The 16,182-nt window shown below is 37.2% G+C and overlaps 2 protein-coding genes and 1 long non-coding RNA gene across 7 annotated transcripts in view; 1 reads left to right on the plus strand and 2 right to left on the minus strand.

The window, feature by feature from the left end:
- The window catches only part of Snmp2 (sensory neuron membrane protein 2), a 52,306-nt gene that overhangs the window by 6,845 nt on the left and 29,279 nt on the right, over window positions 1-16,182 (minus strand). The window lies entirely within an intron of this gene.
- On the plus strand, window positions 6,411-9,583 carry LOC128921363 (uncharacterized). Its single transcript, XR_008470805.1, has 2 exons — window positions 6,411-6,879; window positions 6,941-9,583. It is a non-coding gene; the product is annotated as an uncharacterized LOC128921363 (long non-coding RNA).
- LOC105221012 (uncharacterized) lies at window positions 9,504-15,503 on the minus strand. The gene is made up of 2 exons (XM_054228756.1): window positions 10,744-15,503; window positions 9,504-10,578 (listed from the first exon to the last, which is right to left on the minus strand). Exons 1-2 carry the CDS (start codon window positions 15,203-15,205, stop codon window positions 10,052-10,054), a joined length of 4,989 nt encoding a protein of 1,662 aa, XP_054084731.1. The 5' UTR covers window positions 15,206-15,503; the 3' UTR covers window positions 9,504-10,051.

The following is a 16,182-nucleotide window of genomic DNA, read 5'->3' on the forward strand; positions in this document are numbered from 1 at the left end:
TTATGCAAATTCAATTAATGTCAAGGATTTTTTAAAGTTATGGCAAATACTTATCTTACTGCTGATTCGTTCATTCTAAATAGTTTTATGTTTGGATTGACAAACGAATTTTACAAAAGCTGCCTTAAATTCACGTAGATAGTAGCGAATCGAACAAACTGTACCAATTGTTCAAACAGAGTGTGTTGAGCTAATTTGTTTGCTGGAGAAATTTTTCTTTTTACGTAAAATAACATTTTATTTTGATAAGCGTCCAAGCCTTAGGTTAAAAAAAAATATATATTATTAATAGAATTTTTGACACTTGGTCTAACTGGTCCGAAATGTGTTAAATAAAACTTGGTAGCATTAAAGTAAGCTGTTATATCGCTAACTTTGTTCTTGCCTTTACTTGTTACTTAAATATAGCGAGTAGAGAAATGACTAATCGAAGACAGCTAATGTCACTGAGGAGTATAGAAACCAAACAAGTCAGCGCAACTGATATCATCATCAATATAAACAAGAAAAAACGTTAACTTCAGCTGTACCGAAGCTAATATACCCTTCACAGGTGCATTTCTTTTAGTAACTATGTGTTTAAGCAAATCTAAAGACGTAAGAAAAAGTAAGTAAAAAAAAGAAACCATTTTACTAATTCTTTTTAGCCGGATTCTTTGCTAGAAACATTAAGGTTATATAGTTAACCGATCTGAACAATTTCTTCAGAGATTATATTAAGCAGTAATCCATGTCAGATTTCGTGAAGATACCACATCAAATGCGAAAATTTTCCACACAACCCCTTGATTCCGATCGTTCAGTTTGTATGACAGCTATATGCTATAGTGAACCGATCTGAACAATTTTTTCGGAGATTAAATTATTTCTATGAACAATAACTCACACCAACTTTCGTGAAGATATGTAGTAAAATGCGGAAGTTTTCCATACAAGCCCTTGATTCCGATCGTTCAGTTTGTATGGCAGCTATATGATATAGTGGTCCGATATCGGCAGTTCCGATTTAACATCTCCGAAATAACATCTGCAAAATTTCAAAACGATATCTTAAAGACTGAAGGACTAGTTCGTATATATACAGACAGACAGACAGACGGACATGGCTAAATCGACTGAGTTCAACATACTGATCATTTATATATATACTTTATAGGGCCTCCGACGCTTCCTTCTGGGTGTTACAAACTTCGTGACAAACTTAATATACCCTGTTCAGGGTATAAATATTAGTAATATAAAATGTTTGTAAATATTTCTTGAACCTTTTCAATATTTATTGTATGAACTCCGTACGTTCCATGAAGTTTGTCAAAGATCATCAAATATCATGCCATACGAGGGGTTTTTCCAATACAGTGATGTGGATCTGCAGAGTTTACGAGGTGTGTTCGAAAAATAACGGTAATTTTCATGTTTTTGGTGAAAATATTTATTGAATCTGCCTTCAAAATAGTCCCCATTCGCTACAATGCACTTATGTCAGCATTTCTTCAAATCGTAGAAACACTTCTTAAACTAGAGTTTTGGGATAGCCTTTGGCTCTTTCAGCGATTTCCTGTATGTTGATAAAATGACGGCCCTTTAAGGTTCTATTTATTTTTGGAAATATGAAAAGGTCACACAGAGTCATGTCTGGCGAATATCAAGGCTAGGGGAATCGTTGACTATTGGGATTTTAAAAAATTTGGATTGTTAAAATTTCCTTTATTTTTTGAACACACCTCGTATTACCGTCGCCTAACTTAGCCTAACCTATCTCAACCAACTTATATTACAATGTTTTCGATTATAAACACCAAAAATACTTTCCTTTTCTAACTGATTTGCATTTTTGATGTTCTTTGCAAGATCTTGAAGATTATATCAAGAATAAGCTAATTAACAAAATAACCATAAAATTCTGAATAATTAACACAATAACAACAAAGCTGTAAATAATTAACACAATAACAATAAAATCCGTAATGTTCGACCCTTCAATCATGAAACGTGAGATAACTAATTTTAATTTGTAGAATTTCTTGATGCTTAAATTTGATATTGTATACATAAATGTGTGTTTCTTTGTTTATAAAAAAAAGAATAGTATGTGAATCAACTGAAATCAAATGAAAACAAACATTTAGCTTGAGCGCAGTTTGAAAAATAAGTTTGGCTGTGTTCACCTATGAAGTAATTTATTATGTGATAGTGAGGAACTTCGCGCTCTTCTGGTCGCCGGCGTTGAATCAGTGATTGATGGATTGATTAATATACCCGTTATTATGCTTGCTAAACACTGCATGCAAACACATTTTTTATACTCATTTATCAAAATAGTTAGGTATGTATGTATGGGTGCGAGTTCACATTTTTGCAGATAATTATAGCTATTATCATGCTAGTGATAATGACCAAATTATAATTGCGGATTATTGTTTGTTGACATTCCGTTTTTTGTTAGCGAAGATTTGCATTCCTCAAAATAAATTATAAATTTTTTTTTTTTTTAATAATAATAATTTTTTTTTAAATAATAATATAAATGTATATATAGAGATAATTTAATATTGTATCTAATATTTAACACGCAACTAAGTTCAATAATATTACAAATGTTGTTGCTCTCATTTTTTTATTTTTTTTTTAATTTCGCACTAATTTTATATATTTTTTTTTGCAATAAAAAATAAAAAATAGTTTTTGCCAATTTTATGTATTTCACAATTCTATCCCTGCAATCTTCCCGGCACATATCAGACAACAGTGTTGTATAACAGTTCATAAATATTCATAAATTGTGAAATTAATTTAAACGCGTGTCAAACGCTGCATAAAACAAGCGCTAACAAGCCAACCACATTTTTCAGAGCTTCTACATATAATATAAGCATTTATTTTTTCCAATTTAAACTAAAGTTTGTGCCAATAATTTTAAGTAGAAAAACTTGTTAGAACATAGCAACATAAGTATAGCTACGAAATGTCAATAATCTTGCAGAGAAATGCTTATCGTATTTTTTTTTGTGACGCAAACAAATGAAATTTTATTATAAATGTAAATTAAGTAAGTAATAATTTTTAAATGAAATTTAGTGGCAACACTGAAGCGTAGAAAAATAATATTAAAGCTGTATCTTATAGCAAGAGGCAAGCTAATTTATGCTAAGCTGATTAGTACTAGTTCCAAGAATTTTCTATTTCCTCAAACTTTTTGTGAATTAAAAATAAAGTATCAATGAATGCCTCAGTTCCCGATTAGTTATACAGTAGTTAAAAAAAGGTATCGTAAAATTTGTTAAGTTCCTAGTTCTTCTCAAATATATGGATTAATTTTTATAAGACAGATATAAGATTGCATTGAAACCATGTACTGAAGTATAATTGATATCCAACGAACCGGATCTCCCAATATTGAAAAACTAGCAATACGGGTCAGCAAGATCGAGATGTAAATAATAAAAATTAAAAGATTTTGTTTTAATAAAATATTGGAGCCCTCGAAGACTTCGAAGTGTGTGCCTTCTGTCATTATAATACAACAGCTGGTTCTTCATAGCCAAAATATGTATGAGGCATGTTCAAAAAATAACGGTAATTTTAGTTTTTCGAAAAAATTAATTACTCATTCGTCTACATAACCGTTGTCGCCTATAAAATAGGCGCGCTTCTTTCAAGGGACGAAACACTTCTCAAACTCGATGTTTGGTTTAGCCTTTGGCTGTTTCAGCGATTTCTCGTATACTTGGAAGACGACGATTCTCTCCTGTAAGATTCTCTTTATTTTAGGAAATAGGAAAAAGTCATGTCATGTCTGGCGAATATGGAGGCTGGAACATTGTTAAAGTAACGATATGCCCTTCTTCAAATTGTCGAAACAGTCAACTAGTTCTGAGATTTATTTCGGCTCCTCTTTATTATAAAGGATATTACTTAAGGGGTGCTCTATTGAGTCATGTTGGAGACAGAATCGTACAAATTTATATTGTCACAATTATAATTATATTGATAATCTTTTCGACGAAAATATGTGTTTGGCAAAGCGCGTCGAACAAGCCTTCGAATGTTGGATTAACATGTGAACAGATAAGTTGTAGAATTTGACCGCTCCCTGGTCCATTGATAAAGATCAATCGTCTGCAACTGACGTAGTCTCAATTTTTGGTGGTTATTAAAGTTCGTGTAAGAACTTCATACATTTTATCCTATAGATTATAGGAAATCATTGTATCATTTCTATTTTTTCAGCATTTATGTCTCTTATCTCTCTACATTCATTGGTGTGCTTAGTTGTCATTTGCCAATAGGCACATACGCGGTAAGGCTAGGGATCAAGTTAGACGCTAGTTACCAAAGCAATTTGGAGAAAGGCGAAGAGGAATCATCCAAGCACTTCCTCCTTCAATGTCAAGCATTCGCCAGACTAAGATTAAAGCATCTCGGTAGGCGCAACTTCGGCGAACCCAGTGAAGTGACTGGAATCGACATTATCCGACTTAAGATCTTTATAATAGAGTTCAACCGATTTGTCTATCGTAAGGGTCTTAGAGATCCGTCAGGAGTATCCTGGTGTCACAATGGACAGGCGAATCGGTCTAAGTCAGATTCTCTGCTCAGGTATTTAGGAATTAATTCCATTTTATATGAGGTAAAGTAATAGCTTTCAAGCTTTTAAAATTATAACTTTGTAGAATAGAAAAATATATGAATAGATTTCTCGTAAAACATCGCGTTTAATTTGCTGGAAATATCTATTTTTGATTTGAGGGTGCAGATTAAGTATTGAGATTGTATTGGGAACAGTAAAATATTATATTGTGGGTTTAAAGTTGAAACATTTTTAAGCTTAACAAATTTAAAAATGTTTGATATACGAATAAATTTCCATTTTAAATAATCTTTGTTTTTAAATGAATCCTTTTAATTAATTTTTAGATTAATCTTTGAAATCAGTATCAAAATTTCACAAGAATACTACCCGGGTTATAACACAGTTATACTCCATTTCAGCAATATATTTATTATATTAGGGTTTACCGGTTTATTAGTCTATATTTGTGTTCAATATATATATTTTTTTCACGCAACTGTATACAAGTTAGTTCCACAGGATAACATAATACAGAACTACGATTTGATGGTATTTTTTCGTTAAGAATAATATTACTCAAATGAAGCCATTGACCTGTTTTGCATTTTACAAAATGATTTTTATATAATTAATGAGCGTCAATATTGTCTGCTTTTCGCAATTTACACTAATTAGACAACAACAACAACAAGCGTTTCATTGGCTACAAATGAGTTGACACATTTTTTATGGCAAAATTCAAAATCGAAACTATAAAATTATGGAAATTAAATATGTAAATGGGAACATGCGTAAAATCGTTAAACTACAAGAATTTATGAATATAAATGCCAAAGAATTATAATAAATATTTTATGAAACTGAAATCTTTACGTTAAATACTGGAAATAATCAATTTAACTTTGTATAAAGTCGACTTAATAGCTTCTTTCCGGTTTTCAGCGTTGAATGCAGAATGAAAACATATAAATTTTATAAAATATGAAATGAATAAAAGTAAAAAAAAATTCCAACAAATAAATTTGCATAATATTGTAGCTATTGTTTGAGAGTGCTTAGCACGCTTTGTTTCACACAAACACACAGACACAGAGTGAAGCAGCAGCTGAGCTTACACTTGAGTGAGTGTGTGTGTATTAATACCAGCTGAACGGCTGAAGAATAGTAAATATTCACGGCATATAAATTTTACTTGAAATTTCGAATTTAATACATATTTATCTACAATTTTTTTCCTCAAGTGTGAGTTGTTTGCGCTTAAAAGTGACTGGCTTTAAGCACATCCCAAAGCGTTTATTTCGCGAGAGCGCGGTGCTTTATGGCTTGAAAATGTTAAGTGTTTCAGCGTAAGTGCTCCAGTTGAATAGATTCGTTTCCTCTTACGTATTTATTACTGTTTTTATTTCATTTTAATTTTTTATGGATTTTTTTTATTTTTTTCCTCCCATATATGCTTAAGTCCCCACTACAAATTTGGCTATTTATTTGTATTGCTTGGAGTGCCAAAGAAGCACTCTTGCCAAAGAAGTCACTTTGAAAGTGAAATTTCAGACACGTTCGTTTGGAGTTTTGGCTTTTGACAGCCAACGTTTGGCGGCGGCATGCGCAGATGACCTTGAGTGAAGATTTTAATTACAGCGATATGCGCAAATGGCAAGCGCGCTGGTACTCGCGGTCAACTAACTTATGCGGTGGATCAGGCAATAAAAAGAAGTGCAAAATTATCATAGATTTGCTAGAACACTGTGTGGCAGGTGTGCATCAGTTCACCGCTTGTCAGCTCGCTCACTCAATCCATCGATCGATCGATCAATCAAATTATACGCCCAAACCGATAATTAAGCATTGCTTTGCTTGTCGGCTATTAGTAATGTAAACTTGACATGTAGAGTGCTCAGATTATCAACACGCGCCTGTTGAGCGCACTTCGCTTCGTTGATTCTTATCTAAGTGCTGGGCTCTGTGATTTCGCTGCCAATCTTAATAAGTGATTAGATAAAGTGGCCGAGTGAAACACTGAAAATTAAAGTGTCTTCTTTTAACTAATTCGCGCCTTTATATGCATCTGTTTTTATTATTTGGTATTCATATTTTGGCTTTATGTGCATACAACCATTTATATCGCGCTGACAAGGCTAAATGTTAGATGACAAAACGTCGGTGACATTAATCAATGGCTATACATCTTGTTGACCGGTTTGTTGATAAACACTAACAAATATGTGTGGGTATGTGGTATGAGTGTTGGTAAATTCGTAAGGGCATCACTAGGTGCCTTGTGAGAAATTGCAGCGAGTGTTAGCGAGGTAAACAAATATTTATATTTGAATTTGTTTTTTAATATTCACATATTTTTAAATTTCACAGCACTCCAGAAAATTCAGGAAAGTGTTATTATAAACATTTTTTCAGAGAATTTAATCTAATCTCGGACTTTTATCTTGTGTACTGGCTGATAACATTAACAAATCTTAACTTGATTTTAGATATTTATTTCCAAAAGATTCTTTTCAAGATTGTTAAACATTTTTACAAGACAATTTGCTAAAGTATATAGAATTGTATGCCTCCAAAAAATACGTATAATATATATATATATATATAGATATATAAATAGAATTAAGATCTGTAGAGAATTACGGTGTTGAAGTAAAAGTATTATTTAGGAGTTGATTGTTTGTGAATTATTTGCCAGAAATCATACGAAACTGTGCCCCAGCAAATTTTTTTTTATACTTCTTAAAAGAAAAAAAAAAAAACAATAGCTTAATTCTGAGTATGCAATTATGTTTATTAATGCTTTATTTGCTCATAGTACAGTTAGTATTAGTCCACTATGCAGATCGGGTCGATTCATAGGAAATAGGTATATGTGCAAAATGATCTCGACTATTTGAATTATAAAAAACAACTAATGATGTAAGCAATAATTGAAAAATAATTTCATGTATATAAAAACAACAACTAACTTTCATTTTAGTTAAAAATGTGACTTGGAATAGATTGGAATGAAATAGAATTTCGACTGAGGAACATGCATCCTTTTTCGAAAAATACAAATTCTAAGAAGTAGAGTTTCAAAAATTAATATTTTGTGATGATAAAACATTAAATTTATATGGATAATAAGTATTGGAGGGATCTACGGCACCCTCGGCATACTTACTATAAGCGCAAACATGGCGGTGGATCTCTAATGATGTGGGCTGCTCTTAGCGCCAAAGAGAAGTCTCCCATTTGCCTTGTCCCGAGTCGTATGAAAGCAAAATATATATGGAATTGCTGGACAGTGAATTTATCACGTATGCTGAGACAAATCATGGCAATAACTTGGTGTTGCAGCAGGATAACGCGCTTATCCAAGTCGCAGGGTATAATAAAGCCTTTTTTGAGCCGCGTAATATTCCCTAACTTCGGTGTCCGTAATTCAGTCTAGAACTGAATTTAATAGAGGATTTATGGGACATACTTTCCGCAATATTTTTTAGCTGAACAAAGCGGTATGACAGCTAAAACAAGCCATTGAGGAGGAACGGGCGAAGATAAACGTTTCAGTACTGTAAAAGTTGGCCACTTTTATGACAAATTCGCTAATACTTTTGAATAACAAGGGGGCCCAATTTCATATTACTAAATCGAAAATATTTCATTCAAATTGTTAACTATTTAAAAGTTAATATTTAACTAAAAATTTTAATTTTGAACAAATAGCTATTTTCTATGGTATAAAATTAAGTTTAATTAATTTGGTTACTTTTTCTTTTAGCATGGTATATGTTTTTGTTTCTTTAAATACTACTGACTAACATCTAACAAAAAAAAAACATGAATAAAATATGCAAAGGTTGAATAAAAATTTAGAGAAATAACAGTACACAAATATCAACTTTCCTGAGGTATATTCACCAGACATGATTCCGTGTGACTTTTTCCTCTTTTTAAAAATAAAGAGAACCTTAAAATGCCGTCGTTTTACAGATATACAAAAAGCCATAGGCTATCGAGTTCTTCGACGATTGGAAGAAGCGCTGACATAAGTGGATAATATCGAATGGGGACTCTTTTAATTTGGACGAATGAATAAATATTTTAATCAAAAAACGAAAATTCCCTTTATTTTTTGAACACATCTCATATTTTCCGATTCCGCTTAAAAATATTACGCTAGGTTATAATTAATGGTCAAATTTAGTCGAAATATTTGCTTAGGTACCTTTATCAGTTTGGGAGGTAAAGAATTTCAGGGAAAAAACTTCCAGACTTCATTTAAATGGCCGCCCAGGTGTGCTCCCAAAATTTTATGTGTTTTCTTAAATACTTAAAAATAGAAATATCGACATACTACTTAATACTAACTTTCCAGTAGATTTGATTTACAGATGCAGTATTCATAAATCATTTACCCGCTTGATTGGAGAGCAATTATACCAGCATTAACCTTAAGTCCATCAAGTGATAATATTTTACGTCTTCGAGAAAATTAATTAGAATATTTCGATGGATAAACAGAAGTAGTTTCTTTATAATGAGGATAAATTGTTTACTGTGAATTTTAATGCTGGAGATTCATTTTGTCAAATTTAGTGACCAAAAATATTATGTAAATTGCAAACAGTAAAATTTCGATTTGAAAGTGTTTTTACTATATAAAGACAAATTGTAGACAAATTGTACAGAGAGAGAGAATTATTATTCAAATGACAGCAAACTGTTAATACCAATTTGATTGACAAGCCCAAATTGAAAATTTCTTCCTTCTTTCAAAACGTTTCTCAATTTGGGTCAAAAGGTGTTCTAATAAATTTCCATAATTTGTCACACCTTTCTATGAAAGTAAAATGTCAACCATTTTCATTATTTTGACTACCATGCCATTGAATTTGACGCAGTGTAAACCACACCTAACCACGCTCAAAATTAGGGACACACATTTTTGATTTGCATTAATTATTTCTTTATTATTGTTATATAATAGTATTAACTAGGTACGTATATATATATATGTGTGTGTGTGCAAATATAACGACGCGAATCACTTAAATTAATTATTTAATATACTTTTCGTGTACACAATGTGAAAAGTATATAAATATATATAGTTAATTAGAAATATGTATGTATATTTACATATATAAAACATAACAGTTAAAAAAATATATTAAAAAAACTAGCTAAGCATGTAATTTGTTCGATTCTGCAATTGGTGTAACGGTAAGGTATGTAACCATTTACTATGTATACATCTCCACTTCGCAAGTGCAGTTATTATAAAAAAAATCACATTTTGACAGCATCACAAAATTAACAAGCAGTTATCGAGCATATACATATATCTAAGCGTTTAGCACTACTTTGAAATTCCACTTCTTATGTAGGCAGCTCCAAAGTTGAGTATTATTTCGATTTCATTAAGAGTCTTGAGTATTATCCCCGCGGCGAACGTCACCTCACTTTGTCTTGTTTCGAAAGCTCCTCAATCTATCTACCGTAATGTCCTGTCAGTGTGCCATTCTGTCCAAATGCATAGGCGTAAACGGTCTTCGCGCTGCCGGATGCATGATTGCGGAATTGCTTATAGTATTCGCTCTCCTCGCCGAAATGCGCTTGCACCGGATTCTGCGTGACGGCAGCCGAGGGCTTTCGTGTTGTGGTCGTGGCGAATACTTTGAATTGCTCCTTGTATTTGTCGAAGAACGGGTGGCTGAAAGGATCCTCACGATATTTTGCTGTTGTTACTATTGTTGTTGGCGCTTTCGTAGGTGTTACGTGGACTTGATTTCCTGCGGTATACGGTTTCTTACTCGTGGTAAGCGCTATATATTGGGCGGGCTTTCGTGTGGTACCACGTGTGGTGGTGCTAGTAGTTCTTGTTAATGCTGTAGGTTTTGTTGTTGTGATTTTCGGTTTCTGCGTGCTCGGTCTGGTGTAGTGTGTAAACGGTGTGGTTGTTGTAATTTTCTTATTCGTATATGGCACTTTTGTGGTACTAAAGTTATTGAGACTTGCTGTCGCCGAACGTCTGGTCGGATTAGCGTTAGCTGGTGGTTTCGTGGCAGCGAAACTGTATTGTGTTAACGGCGTTCTGGCAGTTGTCGGCGGTTTTTTCGTTGTGGTAGTGACATAATGTTGTTGTTGCACTTTTGTTGTACTATAATTAGAATTAATTTTACTAGTAGTTGTTGTGCGCTTTGTTGTTTTTTGCGTTGTTGTTGTAATTGGGCGCTTGGTAGTCGTTATTACAGCAGCGGTAGTCTTTCGTGTTATCGGCGTTCTTACGGTAGTTACGGGTCTGCGTGTCGTGGTTGTAGTGGCTCTGAGATTGGCAGTTTTGTCATTGGTACTCCTTGAGGTAGGTATAGTGGCAGTTTGTTTAGTTGTTGGTCTTCTTGTCGTTGCGGCAGTTGTGGGCTTTCTGAGTCCTGCGTTCTGTGTGGTCGCTGGCTTCCTGGTTGTTGTTGTCGTTACAGGTTTCCGGTTTCCAACATTTTGTGTCGTTTTCGGCTTTTGTTGTGTGGTTGCTGTCGGTCTTTTTGTTGTAGCCGTCGCGATGGTACTCCTAGTAGTCTTCTTTTCTTGATACAATCCGGGATTCTTCGTTGTTTGCGGCTTTCGCGTTGTAGTAGTTCCCTTAGTCATTGCTGTCTTCTGGCTGTTTGATGGTTTTGTGGTTCTTGGCGTAGTTTGTGGCGCTCGTGTTGTGCTTACGTTCGGTTTCGACTTCGTTGCCGGTAGTCGAGTGGTTGGCTTTTGTGTGGCAGCTGTTTTTGCGGGCTGCACTTGTTGTGGCTGTTGCCAGTGCCATGTTGTGCTCGGCCGCTTAGTCGTGGTTTCAGCATTACTTGTGGTGGGTTTTCTTATAACGGTTGTCGTTGTTGTGGGTTTCCTTGTAGTGGTGGTTGTAAGCAAAGTCGTATAATATTGTTTCGTAGTTTGTGTTTGGGGTTTTTGTGTAATTGCGGTGTGCGGTCTGCCGGCAGCCACTGCAGTGGAGACCTTAGTTTCAACACCTGGTTTAAACTCTGCAAGTGAACCAGGTGTTTTGACTGGTGTTGTACGAAACACCTCACTATTCACATAGGGTTTGGTGGGGTAGACGTGTAACTTGGTCTTTTCAGTGCTGCTCGGTGTTGGGCGTATATGTTGTTGTTGGGTTTGTGAGCTTGTTTTGACAGTGGTGCTAAGAGAGGCTGCTGAAATTTGTTGAAGAAAAGGATTATTCTGATATTGTACGACTGGTTGGCTCCTCGTTGGGTTAGCTGTGGATGCTTGCTTGTGGGGAGTTAAGCTTGAGGTCTGATCGATGTATTGTGATAAAAATGGGTTGGAGTAGAAATTTTGTGTTTGCAGGGTTTGTGGTTTTTGGAATTGAACACGTTGTGTGGCAGCATTGTATGTTTGTTTGTTTGTTGTTGCAGTTAGTGTGTGACTTGCGGACTGGCCGGTATATTGGGCGAGGAAAGGGTTGGAGTGGTAACTTTGTTTTTGTGGTTGTTGTATTATTATGGAGGTTAATGTTTGTTGTTTAGTTTCAGATGGTTGATATTTACTAAGGAAAGGATTGGCAGCATAAGGAGCACTATTTGACACAGCGGAGTTTAAATTAGTATTTGTTACTGTTTGCGGGCTTTTGGCGACACTGTGTGGTTTTTGTTGTGTTTGTATGAATTGATTCAAAAATGGATTATTTACAAAGTCAGTTTTTGAAGAAACCATTTTATTAGTAACGTCGTAATGTATAATGGGTTTCGCGATTGTTTCAGGTTTCACAGTTGTAGGCACAGAATGCACGGCACTAAATTGATTTAAGAATGGATTATTTACAAATGGATGATTTAATTCATCTTTATGTTTGACTTTCTTCGGCAAAGTGGTTATTTTGTTAATATTACTGGATTGTGTAAGATAAGTGGTTGGCTCACGTTGTGCGTTTTCGTTGGTCTGTTGTGCCTGCTGCAACAGTTTGCTGTCGAAACACGCGCTTATCCGCTCCAATTGCTGATTGCGGCAGTGGCGATTGTAAACCGTCCACGCTGTAAAACCATCACCGCTGAGACGCGTATGCTCCTCATAAATCGTCTTCACGCAACGCACATCATCTGTGATATCATTATCCAGCAGTTTGTTGCATGAAATGTGGCAAGCTTTACCTCCATCGCCTTCGTGCGAACACCAGTAGAGGTCGCTGATTTGAAAGAGTCCATGATCGGCGCTGCCATCGGCATTCAGCCGCCCCACAGCGGCAGTGTTGTAACTGGACTCATGTTGCGCGATACAAACCCACGTCGGCACATCCTTCATCGGCATCTTGTGCTTGAAGTACAACTCCTGCGCCAGCTCACATTTTTTATAGATTTTACCCTTACCAACGGCGACAGCCGTTTCCACATGCGCGACTTTATTGGTCTCCACTGCAGGCTGTAAGACGTGTGGTTTGTGCAGTTCCTCCTGTGGAAAGCAGCTTGCCACGCGTGCCAATTGTTGATTGCGACAGTGTTGGTTGTAGACCACCCACGCTGTGAAGCCATCACCGGAAATACGTGTGTGCTCGGCATGTATCGTTTTAATACACTGCACATCATCGCTGATATCCGAGTCGAGCAATTTGTTGCAAGGTATGTTGCACGCCTTACCGCCATATTCCTCATGCGCGCACCAATAGAGATCGCTGATCTGAAAGAGTCCATGATCGGCGCTGCCATCGGTGTTTAGACGTCCCACAGCGGCGGTATTAAAGCGCGACTCATGCTTAGCAATACAAACCCAAGTTGGTATATCCTGCATCGGCAAGCGATGCTTGTAGTAGAGCTCCTGCGCCAACTCGCATTCCTGGTAGATCTTACCCTTCGGTGCAGGCGAAGCCACTTCCGTTGTTGTGGTTGGTATTATGTTGTTGTAATTGTGGTTGCTGCTGCCGCCAATTACCTGTGTCTTGCTGATCTCGTTGCTATCGAAACACGCCGATACCTGTTCGATCTGCTGATTGCGACAATTGCGATTATAAACCGTCCACGCCGTAAAACCGTCGCCCGAAATACGTGTATGCTCCTCGTGTATGGTACGTATGCAACGCACGTCGTCACTAATATCGGAATCGAGTAACTTCGCGCACGGTATGTTGCACGCCTTGCCGCCAAAACTCTCGTGTGTACACCAGTATAGATCGCTAATCTGAAAGAGGCCGTGATCCGCGCTGCCATCACTGTTGAGACGTCCAACTGCTGCTGTATCGTAGTTGGACTCATGTTGGGCGATACACACCCACGTAGCTATATCCTGCATTGGAAATTTGTGTTTAAAATACAATTCTTGAGCTAATTCACAACGTTTATAAACTTTACCCTTGTGTGTTTGTGTATTGTGTGTCTGTGTTACAATTTTTGGGGATGTGTGTTTGTGTTGTTGGTGTTTTTGTAGTGTTTGTGTGGATTTCTGTGGAACGCCAATGTGTTTAAGGAAGGGATTTGCTTGGTATTGCGGATGCACGGGCGCTTGTGACGCCTGGAAGTGTGGTTGTGCGGGCGCCTGTGGTGCTTGGAAAGAGGGGAATGTGTGGCTGGGTGAAGTTTGAACGTGTGTTTTAGCTGTCTGTTGTGACGGTGGTTCTTGGAAGCACGCGGATATAAATGAGTACTGCTGATTGCGACAATTGCGATTGTAGACCGTCCAAGCGGTAAAACCATCGCCTGAAATGCGTGTGTGTTCACCGTGGATGCGTTTGATGCAGCGCACATCGTCGCTGATATCGCTGTCCAGTAGCTTCGTGCACTGTAGTCCGCAAGCCTTGCCGCCACTATAACGATCATGCGAACACCAGTAGAGATCGCTGATTTGGAAGAGTCCATGATCGGCGCTGCCATCGGCATTCAGACGTCCCACGGCGGAGGTATCGAAGTTGGATTCATGTTGTGCGATACAAACCCAGGTGGGTATCTGCTCCATCGGCATTTTGTGCTTGTAGTACAGCTCCTGTGCCAGCTCACAGCGATCGTAGATCTTGCCGCGTTTATGCGTTGAATAACTGTTACTTATTGAGTTCGTGTGTACCGCCAAGTCGTTGGACGTATAATATGTGTTTGGCGCGCTAGCAAAAGTGTTGTGTGTGAATGACTGCTGAGCCACTGGGGCAATGCGTTGATTTGGAAAACAGTCGGACACATAACTCTCCACGCCATGACGACAAAACTGCTGATAAGCATTCCATGCATTATAACCATCACCGGAGAGCCGTTGATGCTCATCGTAAATGATACGCAAGCAACGCAAGTCATCCGTCAAATCCGCGTCACGTAAACGTTCACACGGTAGATTGCAGGCGAATCCTTTGCCCGGTGGCGAACACCAATACACATCACTTATCTGGAAGAGCCCGTGCGAGCCACCAGCCAGTCCACCACCGTACGCCTCCGTATTGAAACCGCTCGAATGCTGCGCGATGCAAGTCCACGTCGCGACTTCGTGCAAATCGAGATGATGCCGATTGTGCAACACCTGCGCTAATTCGCAACGATCGAATACCTTCGCGCCGACGTAGTCGCTGAAAGCGAGCAGTATGCAGAAAACGCGCCCGACAAGCGTGAAAAGGCACGGCGCGTCATTGCGTGTACGCACAGCGTTCAATCGTCGCGTTGACATTTTCGAAATGTCTTGAGCGTTTATAACAGTTTTAAGTGCTCACGTAACGCGGCACGTACAAGCGTGCGTACGCGTAATAAATCCCTTGCGGGCGCGCACAGATTTTACTGATTTATTAACGGCTGGCAAAGTGCGGAATAGTGCGAAGGTTAGAATTGAATTAATTCACAATAATTTTCAATTGTTTATTAGCTGATTTCAAATTCGCTTCCGAGCTGTTTAAATTCTATTAGCGCGCACAGCTTTTTCTTCGACTTTGCTTGTTCTCACGTTCGCGTGCCGTTGAAGACTGATTTCAGCGATGCTTCGCTTATATATGTCCAGCTCGGATTGCGCATCCCGCCACATTCATGCACACTCAGATTACCTACAATTCAGCCGCCGACGTCGCGCTCAGAGTACGTCCACCAGTTACTCAGTTAGCCAGTCGGGCGGGCGGCGGTCAATTAGGCAGTCAGTCAATCAGTGGGACAACGTTGTTGGAGATGCGCACCAATGCGCATATGAACACAAGCGTTTGCTTCGTAAAAAAAAAAACTGGTTAAACGGCCAATCGTACAACACTCTCAGCCTCAGCGTCGGACTTGCTTTATCAGTTTGATATCTTGCGGGATTGTCGTGTGTTGTGTTGGTGTGGTCATTGATTTATTCGTCGTGCATAATATTTGTTTATTCTGTTTTATTCACTTTTCTTTAACACTTTGATAAGCGCCATAGGGAAGTTGCTCAATTAGCCGATTCACTACATAAATTAATCTTTTCTAATGTAAATTTTCTATAGATACAGTTATGTTTATTTCTATTTATCTAAGTATGTCAATGATACCATTAATTATTCTCTAAAACTGGTATTAAGACTCCATTAGCTTCGTAAATGCTCGCATTTGGTAGATCTACATATTTACGCATATTTATTGCACAAACATTTACGGCGTATAAGTTGACTAAACGATCATTGACACTTGTACAGTGTTACC

Source organism: Zeugodacus cucurbitae, chromosome 4, assembly GCF_028554725.1.
Source record: "Zeugodacus cucurbitae isolate PBARC_wt_2022May chromosome 4, idZeuCucr1.2, whole genome shotgun sequence".
Classification (NCBI taxonomy): domain Eukaryota; kingdom Metazoa; phylum Arthropoda; class Insecta; order Diptera; family Tephritidae; genus Zeugodacus; species Zeugodacus cucurbitae.